Source organism: Watersipora subatra, chromosome 3, assembly GCF_963576615.1.
Source record: "Watersipora subatra chromosome 3, tzWatSuba1.1, whole genome shotgun sequence".
Lineage (NCBI taxonomy): Eukaryota > Metazoa > Bryozoa > Gymnolaemata > Cheilostomatida > Watersiporidae > Watersipora > Watersipora subatra.
This window is the reverse complement of record NC_088710.1, coordinates 57,256,728-57,274,057: the sequence shown is the minus strand read 5'-3', so window position 1 is coordinate 57,274,057 and position 17,330 is coordinate 57,256,728. Positions and strand designations below refer to the sequence as shown.

General features: G+C 36.6%; 1 protein-coding gene across 1 annotated transcript in view; it reads right to left on the bottom strand.

The window, feature by feature from the left end:
• Window positions 1-1,042: 1,042 nt before the first annotated feature.
• The window catches only part of LOC137390778 (pregnancy zone protein-like), a 34,242-nt gene continuing 17,954 nt past the window's right edge, over window positions 1,043-17,330 (bottom strand). The window contains exons 11-20 of the mRNA XM_068077096.1: window positions 12,875-12,918; window positions 10,797-10,975; window positions 10,414-10,607; window positions 9,799-9,859; window positions 8,001-8,148; window positions 5,358-5,499; window positions 3,783-4,011; window positions 2,758-2,901; window positions 2,378-2,540; window positions 1,043-1,317 (exon numbers count right to left, since the gene is read on the bottom strand). Of these exons, the coding sequence (XP_067933197.1) occupies window positions 1,043-1,317; window positions 2,378-2,540; window positions 2,758-2,901; window positions 3,783-4,011; window positions 5,358-5,499; window positions 8,001-8,148; window positions 9,799-9,859; window positions 10,414-10,607; window positions 10,797-10,975; window positions 12,875-12,918 (1,579 nt within the window). The remainder of the gene's footprint in view (window positions 1,318-2,377; window positions 2,541-2,757; window positions 2,902-3,782; window positions 4,012-5,357; window positions 5,500-8,000; window positions 8,149-9,798; window positions 9,860-10,413; window positions 10,608-10,796; window positions 10,976-12,874; window positions 12,919-17,330) is intronic.

Genomic DNA, 17,330 nt, shown 5'->3' with positions numbered 1-17,330 from the left:
ATTTATACGTTATAAGATTTTTCATGGTTTGTATCCTCAGTTTTTATATGACAATTACAGGTTTTCAGGTTATTTTAACTTACGAACTTATGAAAAAGTTGCATACAACCTCTAACAATTATTCGAAAATATTATTGCTAGCTGCTTTTACAATCTTCCACCTAATATCTGTCTTCTTAACAGAGTAAAATATTTAAACACTATGTGTCAAACTATTTCTTTGATTTGATCGACTAACTACTGCCCTTTTTATGATCCTTTTATGACATAATTTGGGAAACATTTTCATTTGAAATGAAATTATTACCAATAAGGTAATATAACAATATTATTATCTTACTTTATTCACTCATTTATTATTATTGGTAATAACTAATAATATATTAGTTATTACCAATAAAAATACATGACTGACGCAGCCTTTCAGGTAATTTACCTTAGCCAGTCAGCAGTGGAACAAAAAAACCTTGTCGCTAGGCCATCTTTTTTATGATCATATATATATAAAGGACTGCAAGTTTAAATTTTGTATCGGCAAGATAATTTTCAATGAAATAACACAATGGAGTAGTTTAAATTATTTGACAAAATATTTTAATGAATCAAATATCTAAACTGAAAGAATTTATTATGATGGTTGACTCCAGTCATTACTGCTCAGAGAACACCCTTACAGCATTCCAGAATACCTGCTCAAAAACCTGCTAGTCTTGATATACTATAAACCATTACTTCAAACAATGTTTAAATTTGAGAATCATCAGATATGGTTTGTTTTATCCCCCATTTTACGCGTTTTTCAAAAAACTAATAGTTTAAAACTTGCCAGTATTCCTTAAGGCAGTGATTAAATAACAAACCTCATACACTCAAGTAATTCTACACATAATTATCAATGAAAAGATAAAACTATGTAGAACAAACGCTTCACAGGACAGTTGCATATGAGTCGAGCTAAGAGAGTGTTTTAAAAGATGTAAAAGCTTTTGTAAGTTTGTAAAACATGACTATGTTTACAGTACTTGCACTAGCATATTAAATTTCACTTACCTGACTGCATGTGAGTAACAGCTCGCTTGCGAACCTCCTCTGAATCTCGACCTTGACCTTCTAAGTACTGTAGTACAAATACATTGGGTGAGAAACCAACCATGTTCTGTTCACCGCAGCCATAAGGCATCCTAAGTAGATCATCCACATTATCAAGTGCTGGGCCCATCAAGTCACCAACCACAGAAATACTGGATCTGACTGAGTCAGGGACAACGAGATTTGAGTCTGGCAACGGTAACTCCACGTTTTTCATCTGAGATGCACCTAATCAGAAGAGTAGTGAAATATAAACAAGCCTTCAATCGGGTCCAGCTTGTACTTTGATAGTGTTTTTACCGTATTGAAATACATTAATTTATAAATTTATCATCGTGAAATCCGACACCAACACATCAATGAGTAAAATTAGTTGCTGGACAACCAGCACTCCGCAGTTTCCTTCTAAACCCCAGAGATATGAAACATACGCTTCATTATCTTTAACGGGGTAGCTAAACTAAAACAACAGTTACAAATTTAGTTTTAGTTTTGTCATCTGTCATGGACAACAATATTGAAGAAATCAATTTTATGAATTTTAATTCATTTTACTGAACAGCCTATCAGAGAACGTTGTTTAAGCAGCCATCATTTTATGTTAAATACTGTTTAACAAAAATCATTAGTATGAACCTGAAAGAAATTAAAAAGATTTTAAAAGCCAGTCTCCTGCAACAATAAGATTATTTTCAATGCATTGCATTTAAAACAAATCCAGCAGTTCTCAACATTTACATTAAAACAAATTACATGCATTTAAATAAAAGTGAAGACAACTTCAGCGTGTTTGTCCGTAACCAAAATAAAATATAAATAATATAACAATGAAGTACATCGACTTTGTCTTTTTTTAATTTTACTAATTGGGATTGAATAAATCTGTTATATGTTCTAATTGAAATAAACTAGTAAAACAATTTAGTGTCTAATACAAATTTAAACCTTGATCAATTGTCTTACTAGCACTGCTTTTGCAACAACAATAACTGAACCCGTTCAATTGTCTTTCATGCATGCGGAGCTGCATTCTTGAATGCTCAGGAACCAGACAGAGTTTTAAAACCAAATATGTTTGGCGACAGAGAATTAGTGTGCGGAGTTTGGACAAAATCAGTCAAAAATGTAGAAACACGTAGCGTTTACAAAAACTAACACCCAAGCAAACGTGTTCAGAGAAAGTGGAATTTATAAATAGAAATTTAGTTTTTTCAACACTGCCATGCTACAAGCTGCCTTAATACATACGTAACAAAGCTCATAGTATCTACAGACAGGTAGAGCTTACCAGAAGCAGACTGACAAATAAACTCGCTGACAGTATAATCTCTTGGTGCTCCCTCTGGCTCAACGATGAGCCCCTTGATTATAGCGTCCCTCACCCCCACTAGAGACTCGTCTATTGTCTTGTTATCACTGCACAGATCCGGCTCATTCTGGATGATTGTTGCCTAAAGGGAATCATTGCAGGATTTAAATTAGTTAAGTCATTATGAACAACTATTCGATATTGACAGCAGTGATAACTCTTATTTTTAACAAGTTTGAAGAAAGAGCAAAAGGAAGAGGAAAAAAGCTACATCCTCAGTTATATCTTTATGGAACTACAATTCCTTCGCAGAGCATTCATAATTGCTGATGTTATAAAGAGACAAAAAAAACTCGTACCGTGGCTGTGAGATTGACCAGTCCAATACTGCTGAGTACCACAGGGAAGGTGTGAGTAGCGGAGTCTTTGCTGCACACACATGTATTAATGGTAGACACTCCTTCCACGGAATATTCAGCTGAAGATTTTAGTCTAAGCTGCACCTAAAAAGGCATCAAATGGAATGATTACTTTTCAGCATTATGAAATTTATGAACATTTACATGTACAGTATGGAATGCTAAGGTAACATATGCTTAAAAACAAATGAAAATTTTCAAATATTTTTTAATACGTTAAATATTTAATGTACATGTTTAAGCCAAAAAGAACTGATGCGCTCCGTCCTTGTTTATGCGGTGAAGCTCACTGAGCCTGTTTATGAGATATGCTCTCCATATAAATTGTAACTAATCCCTCTATATCTAAGGAAATGAAAAGTAGACAATTCAAAGATGAGAAGCTCAGACAGGAAACAACAAAGATTGAATAGGGTTGTTGGTAAATAAAGACTTACATGTCTAGGAACTAAAGCTAGATTCTGTTCAGCTAATGAATCAATTGGCTTGAGAGTATGGGAGTACATGGAGTATACATATTAATAATATGTATTGATGTATCAATAATATTATTATATCTATAGTATTGATATATCAATGGTATTGCTCATCAATAGCATAGATGAATCAATACTATAGATATACCAATGCTATTGATTTATTAATGCTACTGATATAGCAATAGCAGTAATATATCAATAGATCTATTGATATACCAATAGATCTATTGATATATCAATAGATCTATTGATATATAAATAGATCTATTGATATATCAATAGATCTATTGATATATCAATAGACCTATTGATATATAAATAGATCTATTGATGATGTGTATATCATCAACAGATAATATTATCAATATTATCAATATTATCAATTATAATATTATATATATCAACATTGATAATATTAATAATGTGTATCCGAACATTCTAGACTCTCACACCATTCTTAGACGTGTAGAGTATGAAGCAACTCACAGGCAGACATGTATCCAAATAGTTGAACACTGACAGGGCTACTGGAATCGTTTCCCCTCTGATGGCTGAATACGGTAGAGTAGCGGAGGTAAAGAATGATTGATAAGTCGTGACACTCTGAGAAGGTGATACACCTAAACCTTCTTCCTCATTCAGGCATATGGCACTACCGACCCACTCAGTTATAGTATGTGGAAGTTCACTTTCTACCTCTACAAGGCCTTCTGAGCTGTAAACACATATAAACCAACTGACAGTTGTCTACCATTAAACAACCATTCTGCATTTGAGCTAAGAATGAAGACAGAGATGGGTTCCAAGTTGATTCTGGCTGAGAAAAGAAAAGAGAGAGCTGGAATTATGTAAAATAATTTTGACTAGTGGCTGTAATATATAGGTTAAAAGGTTGCCATCTATATTCATAAATACCACTGTGTCATTGTGTCTGTCTGTTAGTCTACATAAATTCTATGCTTTTCCGCATTTTTTGGCTAATTTCATCCAAATTTCACACATATATGCTTTGTACTATTAAACAAATCAAAAAAAATATTCGGCTTCAAAACTCCATCAGGTTCCTGAGAACCAGCTCCTAAAACACCTACCTGCAAGATATCTGGTTGAAAATATAAGAAATACTGGTAATGCCAGGCGCAAGCCTGGCATTACCAGTACAATGGGCAGTACCAGGTAAAATGGTCATTGTACTGGCTTTACCAGTACAATGGCAAGGTCAAACATCAAACTTGTTCCAGTACACAAGTACCTCACGGAGTTGCCTGCTCTTCAACCCAGACAGCAATATGCTTTCACTAACCGTGTTCAATCCAGCCATTCATTACAATACTAATTGAAAAGGCACTTTCTCAATCTAGAAGTCACTCGGAGAGTATTAAATTTACTACATCTGTTCACTGTGATAATTTTCTTTCTAGAACCACAGGCTAGCCTAGTTGCTAAGACATGTCACATATTTGACTGCTTAAATTTAACCAAAGTGGTACATTAGTTTCAATCTTATTTATATAAATGCTAATTTGTAATTTTAATTCAATTAAATTTTAATTTAATTGTTTTTCAATTCTGTTGACAAGAAATCTGTGATCTTTTTAAGTAAGTTGACTTATTGCTTGTATTATATTTATTTCACCAATATAATAATGGTGAAATAAATATATATTTATTTCACCATTTATTTTTACTTGGTGAAACAAAGTAATTCTTGGCTGTCTCATTTATATATAAGGTAAGACATTTATAAACACATATGGAAACCTGTAACAAACTTCAAATGACAGTTTCTCTCAACTATGCAATTTGATATCAAAATAATGGAAGGCCTTTAAGTGTGTTTACGGTTCTGGCTTTGCAAACCCTTGGATACATCCTCCTACATTTAAACTTGGAAGTTTCAGGTCTGCAGGCGTACGCTACTCAAGTTACTTAGGCCACTCAAAATCATTAGGTAATTATTTTATTACCCGTACAACGCCGGGTATTCAGGTAGTATGTCTATAAATATAGCAGCAAGAGACGCAACTACGAAACCGATGACTCTGTGGAAAAGCTACTCACTCTATCTCGATGAGGTCCCAGAGCCAAGTCTCCGGAAAATAGTCTCTTACAGTCAGAGATGGCAATCTCTCTCCATACAGCCTCTGTGTCATCGCCACGCCTCCTGTTGACATCGCTACCGGTGGCATAAACCTTTGGAGATCTAAAAAGTGTTACAGTTTGTACGGAAATGGTGAATGACCAGTAGTTAGATGTTGGTGATTGCATAAAGACCTTGACATTCAGTAAATCTGTTTTTGCAAAACCATAAATGGGATGTTTATGTATCAACTACATATCATAATAGTAACTTCAGCGGATGTCTAGTTTTGAATAAAACTAGCAACTGTGTCATTTCCTCTACTGATAACCTTACATTGCCAAAATCTACAGACCTTGACACATTTTCTCCTCCCTGACCTAACAAGATTCCAACTACTTTACTTATGTTTATACTGACAATAGGTAAATGCCCGGTGTTGACTGGGTACTAACAAAATCTTTGCGCATAAAATTTATTTTTATTTAACATATACAACATTTACCATTATGAATTTCAAACTTCATATCATGTAAAAAGTGTTTCTGTGCTGTGCCAATCAAGTAAGAGAAAAACTATACAATGAGTACATGGAAGTGCGTGTAAAAAAAAGGTTCCTGTTGAGGCAGAAGCTCGTAGCATTCAAAGTTTTGATGGATGATACTGGTACCTCGCGATACTGGTGTAAACGTAAAAATGAGATGTCAGACTTTCTTTGTCTGATACTTTGTCTGACCGAACGGAGAGAGAATGTAGAGGCAATTCCTAGTCCAAATAATACAATTGTTCACATGAAAAGCATTTAGCTTTTACAGATTTAACGAAACCGGAAATATGAGTGTAATGGCCCATTTCAAATAGAAACGGAACAATTGAAAACTGCAAATTAGAAAAACGAGTTAAAAAAACAATCTTAAAAAACAAATGCAAAAGGTAAAATTCATTAATTAATAAAAAAAGTGCACATTTAGCGCGTTCAATCGCGAAAAGGATATACAGTATATGATAAAAGCGATGAGTGTAGTAAGAACGACTTAGCCTTGTGGTTACGAGCGCTTGTTAGTAGACTTGCAATTTAAATGGCGTGAGTCCAAATTCAGCACGAATATGATTTTTCGTCGGTAAAGCTTTATCACTGTAACTGGAGAGATGACAAACTGAGATATATATATATATATATATATAATAGGACCGAGAGCATTCAATGTAGTTTCTAGTCATTTGAGAACAAGCTATATTTTTAATCTATATATATATATATATATATATATATATATATAAAACTCGGTATTTGTGTGTTCATCTGTGATTTAGTCTGCCTAGCTACAGCTATTAGTACCTACCAATAATGAATTCTTATTGCAAAAGATTAGATCTCGAAACCTCCTGTACACAAGGCAATGAACTGACCCATTAAGCTACGCGAGATGCAATTGATTCATTGAGAGATATGAGTGGTTATCTAGGTTAAAATACACATAGCACTCTGTCTTACGCAACGTCACTGAAGCTTGCTCTCACCTTTTGCCTTACGAAGTAAAACACTGTTTTTTTTGTCCTCACCATATAAGGCCAAAAAAACTTTCCAATTTTTCGCGCCATACGATATTAACAAAAATTCTATCGAAATTAAAAGTTGGCAGTCGGTGTGGTGATTACGTAGAAATAACGAAAATGCTGATATGATATTCACCAAAATATCTCCCACCTGAAAGAGATACGAAGCACGCTCTCCATTTCAGTTCAGCGCTACTCATTATAAGTTATAATAAAAATGAAACTGAAAACAGATAGATGGTAAAGTTTTAGCCGTTGACCGAGTTGAAGTCTAGTAAATTACATACTAAAACTTTAACTTTATGTATGTGTTTAGTAAGCTAAATTCATTTAAGTTAAATTCAATGTTTGTGTTATACATGTACATCTGTCTCGAAGGTAAGAACTCTCCTCAGTACGTACTGCACCTAGTACATTATAATGCTACATTTTATTGCAGATCATAAGATCATACCCACTAAATACACTAAGTTACTGTAGGTAACTATGGTTACGAGAATTAACATATTTTGTTACTAATTTTGAATATGTATAGGACATATTTAAAATTTTGATGATTATTATCAGGGTGTGTTTGTATTAGATAATTACTATGGCTTTCTATACTTCTTACGATGCCAACAATGAAAGGAATTAAAATCATATAATTGTATACCGAATAATTTTTCATTGTAATCGTAGCAAAACAGACTATATTTAGTCATTACTTGCTAATGATTTCACATTTACACACCTTTACAGATGTTCTATTTTTTTCTTAATTTATTTCACCTCACAAAACACCTTTTTTATGTTAAGAAATTTAAAAGTTACAGTTGTTTGAGAACCTTTACAGGTGTTTTATTTATTTTTTCTTTATTTATTTGAACTGCCCAAAACACTTTACTCATAATATGAAGTTTGAAAGTTAGAATGGTAACTATTGTTACATGTTAAATAAAATAAATTTTCTGTGCAAATACTATTTTATTACTCGGGCAACGCTGGGCATTTAGCTAGTACTAAATAAAACAGGCGAACTACGGCTTATTTTGCACACTACTATAAATAAATAAAAAGTACATTACATTGTGAACGAGTCTTAGTGTCGCAAGGTCTTGTCTCCAATGCTAAGTCTGACATGACAACTACGCCAGCCAAGTCAAAAGCTGTCTTTGAATCTTTGAGCTCTCTGGAGTATCGTGGAAATATTACCATTGACCTCTTCCATCTCTCCTTTGTGATAAAAAAATGAATGGGCCTATCATGTTCACTGCACAAGATTCTTGGCTTCGTATGACAACCATCCATTATTGAGTAGCACCATACATGTATATGTATATTATAAGTATCGCATTACATATATATGTAGCCTATTACATATATATGTATCATATTACATATATATGTAGCGCACTACATATATATGAAGCATATTACATGTATATGTACTCACACATGCATATACTTATACATATAATACATAACCTGACATACCCAAGTTGATCGTTAGTAAGTATATACTGCCCTATAAGCTCAGATGTTTTGTTTGCTAATTAACTTACTCATCAGAGCATTGGCTTCAACCCTAGTTGACCGGAGCAGGCCCATCATGACCTGTACTGGCCCATGCTGCCCCACACTGGCCCATGCTGACCCATACTGACCCATACTAGCCCATGCTGATCCATACTAGCCCATGCTGATCCATGCTAGCCCATGCTGACCCATACTGGCCCATGCTGATCCATACTAACCTATGCTGACCCATACTAACCTATGCCGATCCATACTAGCCCATGCTGCTCCACAATGGCCCATGCTGATCCATGCTAGCCCATGATAATCCATACTAGCCCATGCTGGCACATGCTGATCCATACTAGCCCATGCTAATCCATACTAGCCCATGCTGATCCATACTAGCCCATGCTGATGAATACTAGCACATGCTGATCCATATTAGCCCATGCTGACTTGTACTGGCCCATGCTGACCCATACTAGCCCATGCCAATCCATACTAGCCCATGATAATCCATACTAGCCCATGCTGATCCATACTAACCCATGATGATCCATACTAGCCCATGCCAATCCATACTAGCCCATAATAATCCATACTAGCCCATGATGACCCATACTAACCCATGATGATCCATACTAGCCCATGCTGATCCATACTAGCCCATGCTGATCCATACTAACCCATGCTGACCTGTACTGGCCCCTGCTGACCCATACTAGCCCATGCTGATTCATACTAGCCCATGCTGACCCATACTGGCCCATGCTGACCCATGCTGATCCATACTAGCCCATGCTAATCCATACTAGCCCATGCTGGCCCATGCTGATCCATACTAGCCCATGCTAATCCATACTAGCCCATGCTGATCCATACTAGCCCATGCTGATGAATACTAGCACATGCTGATCCATATTAGCCCATGCTGACTTGTACTGGCCCATGCTGACCCATACTAGCCCATACCAATCCATACTAGCCCATGATAATCCATACTAGCCCATGCTGATCCATACTAACCCATGATGATCCATACTAGCCCATGCCAATCCATACTAGCCCATAATAATCCATACTAGCCCATGATAACCCATACTAACCCATGATGATCCATACTAGCCCATGCTGATCCATACTAGCCCATGCTGATCCATACTAACCCATGCTGACCTGTACTGGCCCCTGCTGACCCATACTAGCCCATGCTGATTCATACTAGCCCATGCTGACCCATACTGGCCCATGCTGACCCATACTAGCCCATGCTGCCCCACATTGGCCCATGCTGATCCATACTAGCCCATGCTGCTGTATGTAAAAAAGCCAAAATGAGGTGAAAGACGTAGCATGATAACTTACAAGCTTGTTCTTAGACCCTGCCAACTTTTTCTCACAGTAGTTGTTGACATCATTGTAAGATCTGTAAAATATGTAAACAGCGTATAATAGCTGAATAACAATGATTACCCAATCAAGAATATTCAATTCTGAACATTATATCAAAAACAGAACTCGAGTTGCTGTAGTAGAAAACACATGAAGCTGAAGATTCCAAAAACCAACTTTTCATACTAGTCTGTACTGCCAAATTGATGCATGTTATCCATGGCCCTGAGGCTACAATTTTATAAACATTTCAGCTTCTCATTCAAGAAATAATGCAGAGCAACTGGTGAGCACCAAGTTGATAGGATGTTTGAGAATAACTAAAAGCCTGAGACAACCGGACTTAAACATTTCTCATATATTTCAATAAGCTCCACTGTTTGGAATGCTCCATCCCCATTGATGCTGTGTCAGAACCTGAAGTTATTCTATAAACTCTGCCCTTACGCCAAAATCAATGGGCAGTGCTGAAAAGCAGCTAAAAAAAACTAACCGTCAATCTCTTCACTATTTCACTTACGGTAGCCAAAAAATTGTGTAAGAGTTTAATATGCAAGGCTGTTATATAGAGACAGAATGCTGACTCACCCAGAGTTCAGACCAAGTGTGTAGTAGTTACGAAGGTTGGCAACTGCATCCTGGGTTAAATCTTCACTGTCTCCTTTCAAATAAACACTTTTGTCAACAACTTTATACGAGCAGAGAGAAAGTGGCGCCGCCTGCAATGAGACCTTAACATCTTCTCCAGGGTTTCCTCTCCTTTTGCTAAACTCCATGGACACCTGCAAAGTTGTTAAGCAAATCGTATTATACAGTTTAGACGTCTTAATCATCAAGGTTTATACCGAAAATACCAGTGGATGACCTTTAAGTTTTTCTAATAAGCTGCATATTTCAAAGTACAGCCTCCTACATAAAGATACACATTACAAAGAATTCTCCATTGAAACGGAAGGGGGCTCTGTATTCACCTTATTTGCGGTACAATAACTGACATCAACTTTAACTTGGTCAGCAACGACTTCTCCATCAGCCTTAATATAGTAAACAAGGATGCTTGTTGAAGGGAACATACTGGCTGTGATACCAACACTGATGTTAAGATGGCCATAGAAGTATGCAACATTTGTTGTGTTTTCATCTTTGTTGTCTAAAACAAACAATCAGATGTTAGACAAACAGCCAAAACTTTATGAAGTGGAGTGAGTAGAAACTAGCTTACCATATTTAGGGCTTGCTTAGGAATCTGAATACTGAACCTAGACTAGAATACTGAACCTAGGCTAGAATACTGAACCTAGACTAGAATCTTGAACCTAGACTAGAATACTGAACCTAGGCTAGAATACTGAACCTAGGCTAAAATACTGAACCTAGACTAGAATACTGAACCTAGGATAAAATATTGAACCTAGGCTAGAACACTGAACCTAGGCTAGAACAATGAACCTTGGCTAAAATACTGAACCTAGACTAAAATCTTGAACCTAAACTAGAATACTGAACCTAGGCTAGAATACTGAACCTAGACTAGAATACTGAACCTAGGCTGGAGTACTGAACCTAAGCTAGAATACTGAACCTAGACTAGAATACTGAACCTAGACTAGAATCTTGAACCTAGACTAGAATACTGAACCTAGACTAGAATACTGAACCTAGGCTAGAATACTGAACCTTAGCCTGTCTTGACAAATTGTTGTTTTAGCGGAGTTGTCCTCCGTTGAGCGGGTCGAGCCAAACAACAGCTTGTCACAAGATGCACTGCACCTGATGCATCAGCTGCACTGAAAGGGAGTTGTTCTCTTCCATCTATGCGGCTTGGCTGCGATGTTATGTCGGTCGCTCCATCAGTAATCATAACGGATTTCGCGCAAAGATTTATGTAGAAAAAAATAACGTAAAGACGTTCAACCCGAGACCAGTCTCTGCGGTGAACTTGAGTAGAACTTAAGAACTTAGGCAACAACAGCAACTAAACATGGTGTTATTTGTGCGCTCAGTCAGTTTTTTTTGTATTTTTGTATCAGTCAGTTTTATTTGTTCTTATTGATTTTATTTTTAATTTATTTTATTCTCAAGTTCTACTAAAGTTTACCAAAAAGACTGGTTTTTGGTTAAAGGTCTTTATGTTATTTTTTCTACATAAATTTTTGCGCGAAATCCGTTATGATTACTAATGGAGCGACCGACGTAACATCGCAGCTAAGCCGCATAGACGGAAGAGAACAACTCCCTTTTAGTGCAGCTGATGCATCAGGTGCAGTGCGTCTTGTGACAAGCTGTTTTTTGCTGCCGCGCTCGCCGGGAGACAACTCCGCAAAAACAACAGTTTGTCAAGACAGGCTCACTAAACTTAGGCTAGAATACTGAACCTAGACTAGAATACTGGACCTAGGCTGGAGTACTGAAGATAGGCTAGAATACTGAGCCTAGGCTAGAATACTGAGCCTAGGTTAAAATACTGAGCCTAGGCTAGAATATTGAACCTAGGCTAGAATAGTGAACCTAGGCTAGAATAGTGAACCTAGGCTAGAATACTGAACCTAGGCTAGAATACTGAGCCTAGGCTAGAATAGTGAACCTAGGCTAGAATAGTGAACCTAGGTTAGAATACTGAACCTAGGATAGAATACTGAGCCTAGGCTAAAATACTGTGCCTAGGCTAGAATACTGAACCTAGGCTAGAATACTGAACCTAGGCTAGAATACTGAACCTAGGCTAGAATACTGAACCTAGGCTAAAATACTGAACCTAAGCTAAAATACTGAACCTAGACTAGAATACTGAACCTAGGCTAGAATACTGAACTTAGGCTGGAGCACTGAACCTAGGCTAGAATACTGAACCTAGGCTAGAATACTGAACCTAGGTTAAAACACTGAACCTAGGCTAGAATACTGAGCCTAGGCTAGAATACTGAACCTAGGCTAGAATACTGAACCTAGACTAGAATACTGAACCTAAACTAGAATACTGAACTTAGGCTGGAGAACTGAACCTAGGCTAGAATACAACCAGAGGACAGAATAAAATGAGAAAACTGACCTTGACCAGAAGAATTAGTCAAATCTGGAGGAGACCAACGATACCTGGAGGCAAAAAATAATTGAGTCATACACAGCACGCTTATCCATTGAGATCTACACTACATCTACATGTACGTATGCAGTGTGTCACAGAAATTCTGGGCACAGAATTATTAGTTAGTTGATATATTAGAATAACTATTAGTGTTGTAGTAAGACAACTGTTACACCATGCCATTACAGATTGAGTTTGGGATCAGGCCTGCCAACCCCAAAGTGGGGAAAGGAATGAGAGTCTATTTTGGGGGCAATGAAAAACGCGAGGATTTGATAAGTGGGATAAATTTTTTGTAGCGTATAATAACACCACACCGAAAAATATTATAACTCCATATGGAAACCACATGTTGTGGAGGATGTTGATAGATGAGAATGCCACAAATATGTTTATACAAGCGTAGTTGTTTATTAGTAGTAAGTATATAATTACTACTTGAAGATTGGGGCAAAAACAGGTTTGCTAAATTTGCTAGGGTAAAAGAGGCACCTGCATGCCAAAGGGGTGAGATGCGCGAGGCATCGGGCAATTGCGTGTTTCTCACGCTCAATGCGTGAGAGTTGGCAGGCCTGTTTGGGATCTATAGTAGCATGTAGAATGATACCAAGGATGATTTTCGATTCCCTATGCAAAAGGTTTTCGCTGAATAAATGTACACGATAAGTAATCGTTTCGGTCTATGTGTATCCGTATCCCTAAACTTGGAAATATCCGCTCTATACTGCTTTCAATGACATGCAATCAGCAAACTAATAGTTAATCAAATCAAGAATGACCAGCACACAAAACTAATAAAGAAATTTTAGCGCTTGCTGATCTCGTCTGTTATCTGACAAATGATCGGTTATTTGACTGTAACTATTTAAATAGATCTCAGGCAATAGTTTTTAATGACGGGTCGAAAAACATACCCAACCCTGTACCATGTAGGAGAGAGACACGTGACTAAAACAAAAAACAAATGTGCTAGTTTGCAAAAAAACAGGCAACACCCACTATTTCGATATAATGTGTAAGGGAGAGTCCACAAGATTAATGAACAAAAATACTTCCATTTGCTGTTGCTCTAAAATTGATTGCTGGTACTCAATTGACAGGTACTCTGTCACAACATAGCTTGCTTTATAAGAAACTAGCTGCATTACCCGCCTACAGGAACAGATTCACGTGCAGCATAAGGTTTATTGAGAGTTGTCTTTCGTATTGTAAAACAACTCCAAATATGCAGTCTACTGAAATCGTTGTCCTTATCAGAGTAGGCATGCACATATACATGTCAATGTTGAGGAGAACAATAGAAATCTGCAATGTGTCTTACAGCTAGATGCGTGTAAAATCTAGTAAATATTCTAGATTCATGTCTAGATTCATGCTTGCGTTCATACCCGTCTATATTTGCAGTTCATTTACTTCTGCCGCTGAGCCCCCGCCTCGGCTGACCAGTCTTTACCCCCCGAGCAGTTGACAATTGCGCTCTTGCACCCGCCTCGCAATCAATCGGCCTGCGCGCCTCGCAATCAATCGCCTTGCACTCTCCTCGCAATCAATCACCTCGCACTCGCCTTGCAATCACCTCCCACTCGCCTCGCAATCAATCGCCTCACAATCAATCGCCTCACAATCAATCGCCTAGCACTCGCCTTGCAATCAATCACCTTGCACTCGCAACCAATCGTCTCGCAACCAATCGCCTCGCACTCGCAATCAATCGCCTAGCACTCAATCGCTTTGCAATCAATCGCCTCGCACTCGCCAACTCATTCATCCGGAAAGCCGCGCCTGGAGACTCTCGCTGTACTCGGGGTGAAAAAGGTCTCCTGCACATCCCCGAGTGACGCCACGGCCCCAAGCCTAGCTGTGCTACCCGGCGTTGCTCGGGTAGTAAACAAAGTCTTTGCACACAAAATTGATTTGTATTTAACTTATAACAACATTTGCCATTCTAACTTTCAAACTACATACCATGAGAGAAGTGTTTTGTGTAGTTGAAATAAATTAAGAAAGAAAATAAAACAACTTTAAAGGTTTTCAAACTTTTTCAAACAACTACAACTTTCAAACTTCATATCATGAGGAAAAGGTTTTCTGCCAGTCTAATAAATTAGAAAAAATAAAACTGTTGCAAAAGGGATTAGATGTAAATTTCAAATAATTAGCAAGTAATAGCTAAATTAAGTCGGTTTTGCAATAATTACAATAAAAGATGATACGGTAATGATCAAATTAATACAAACTGAGAAAACAGAATAAAATTCGTGAATATGTTGAATCAATAATAAAAATTCTTGCATAGAAGTGTGTGGGTATAACAAGGTTACTGTCCCACCAGAAACTATCCATCAATTCTTTGAATACGACGATACTAAAAATATGACAGAATATCATAGTATTTTGTAGTTGAAATTTTATTAGAACAATGTCTGCCAAAAATGGTTGAATAAAAAAATAATATTAATAATAAAGATTGGAAACTAATCAAGTAATAATAACAGTGATAGGAAAATGAATAATGTTTTAACTTCAAACACGATACTCAATTTATGTTTGAAAGAATGCAAGTTGAAATAATAACAACGATAAAACAAACTTTAAAAAACTTATATTATAAATTCAAAAGTCATAAGAAGTTTATAAATGTAATAAGATAATTTAAATTTATATATATATATATATATTTCTCAAAATATGCAAATGTATGTAAATATACAGTAAGAGTGGAGAATAACTGATACTTGCAATCTTACACGATAAATCTTACAGTAATCTTACAAATGTTTGTTGTAAAATGTGAAATTATTTACGAAAAACTAATTGGTTAGGTTTAAAAGGAAAGATATGTAAGCAATGATATACAGCCTCCCAAGAATAGCCGACGTCTATTATATGGGCGGGTTTAATGATAGAGCTCTGTAAGGATTGTGCTAGCCTGGGTTTCGGAGCAAACACAACTCTCGCGGGGCGGTTGCGTTGCTTTGTTAGGTTTTAGAAAACACTACTCGCTGTTATCGTTTCATTAGCTCATTCAGTCAGTAAACCAGCGGTTCACAATAGCAAACCTTGATTTTCTACAATGTAAGGGTGATACCTAACCAAAATAATAGATTCATGCAAAATAAAACATTTCAATTTACCTACTTTTAGTAATTTTAAAATTGGTAAAGGTCGTAGTATACGATTAAAGTTGAATATAATTCACCCGAAATTATGCGAACAACGGCCTTTTTTTCTTAGTTTTTGATTAATATTTTGCCACCCCTGATATAAAATGACAAAGTCTTTCATCGTTGTCACATTGTTTTACCTGGCCAATAAGATGGGACAGCAGGCAAAGCTATGCAGTGTAGTTTTCATACTCAAAATCTAAATACAGAACCGAATTTTGACTATTTTACGATTGTGACTATTAATATCACGAATGCTTGCGAATGGCAACTGACTGATCATAACGGTGACAATATTGGGATACTATATTTATTTGACAACAAAATGAATTTAACAGATCAGTAAAGTAACCACTATAGTTCATAATATCTGTAAATTTACAACGGGCTTTATTCAGTATATCTGTTTGTTCGGGTGCCGTGTTCGGGTTCATCCCAACAGAGCTCCATCATTGAACCCCCGCCCATATGAGAGCCGTCGGCTATCCTTGGGGGGCTATATATCATTGGTGTAAGCTAATACATCTAGCTGTACAACCCAGCGTTGCCCGAGTAATAAAAAAACAGAACAGAAAACTGATTTGTATTTAACATATAACAACATTTGCCATTCTACCTAAAACAACTGTAAAGGTTTTCAAACTTACTTTGCCAAAATACTTTTAACTTCATATCAAGAGAAAAATGTTTCGTGCAGGTCAAATAAATTTTAGAAATAAAATGACTATAAAAAGGTTTAGATGTAACAGTGAAATAATTAGCAAGTAATAGCTAAATTGAGTCTGTTTGGCTACGATTACAATATGAGATGATTCGGTAATGATACAATTAATACAAACTGAGAAAACAAAATAACATTCGTGAACACAGGTGTCCTTTAACGGGATATTGCCGAAGCCGAGGCCGGGCCATAGTCTACACGCACAAAAAACAACAAAGGTCCACGTAGTTATGAGCAAAGACAAAAATATCCACCCAAATATCTCACCAATACCATGAGCAGCACACACAAAAACTAAACCGATCGACAGAGCCACCCATCATGTCACAATATTCCAAGTTTCAAGTCATGTCTTGCACAACTCACCTTATGGTTCCTCAAAACTTGTCACAAAGTCCCTATTAATATGAGACTGTCCAATTGCTGTTTTAGAAATGGTCGCCGCTAGCTTAACCTAACGTCCTAATTCAACATTTCAGTAATTATCGAAGCATTGCTGAGTGCTCCCGAACTCTTTGATTTCCTCTTTTATCAA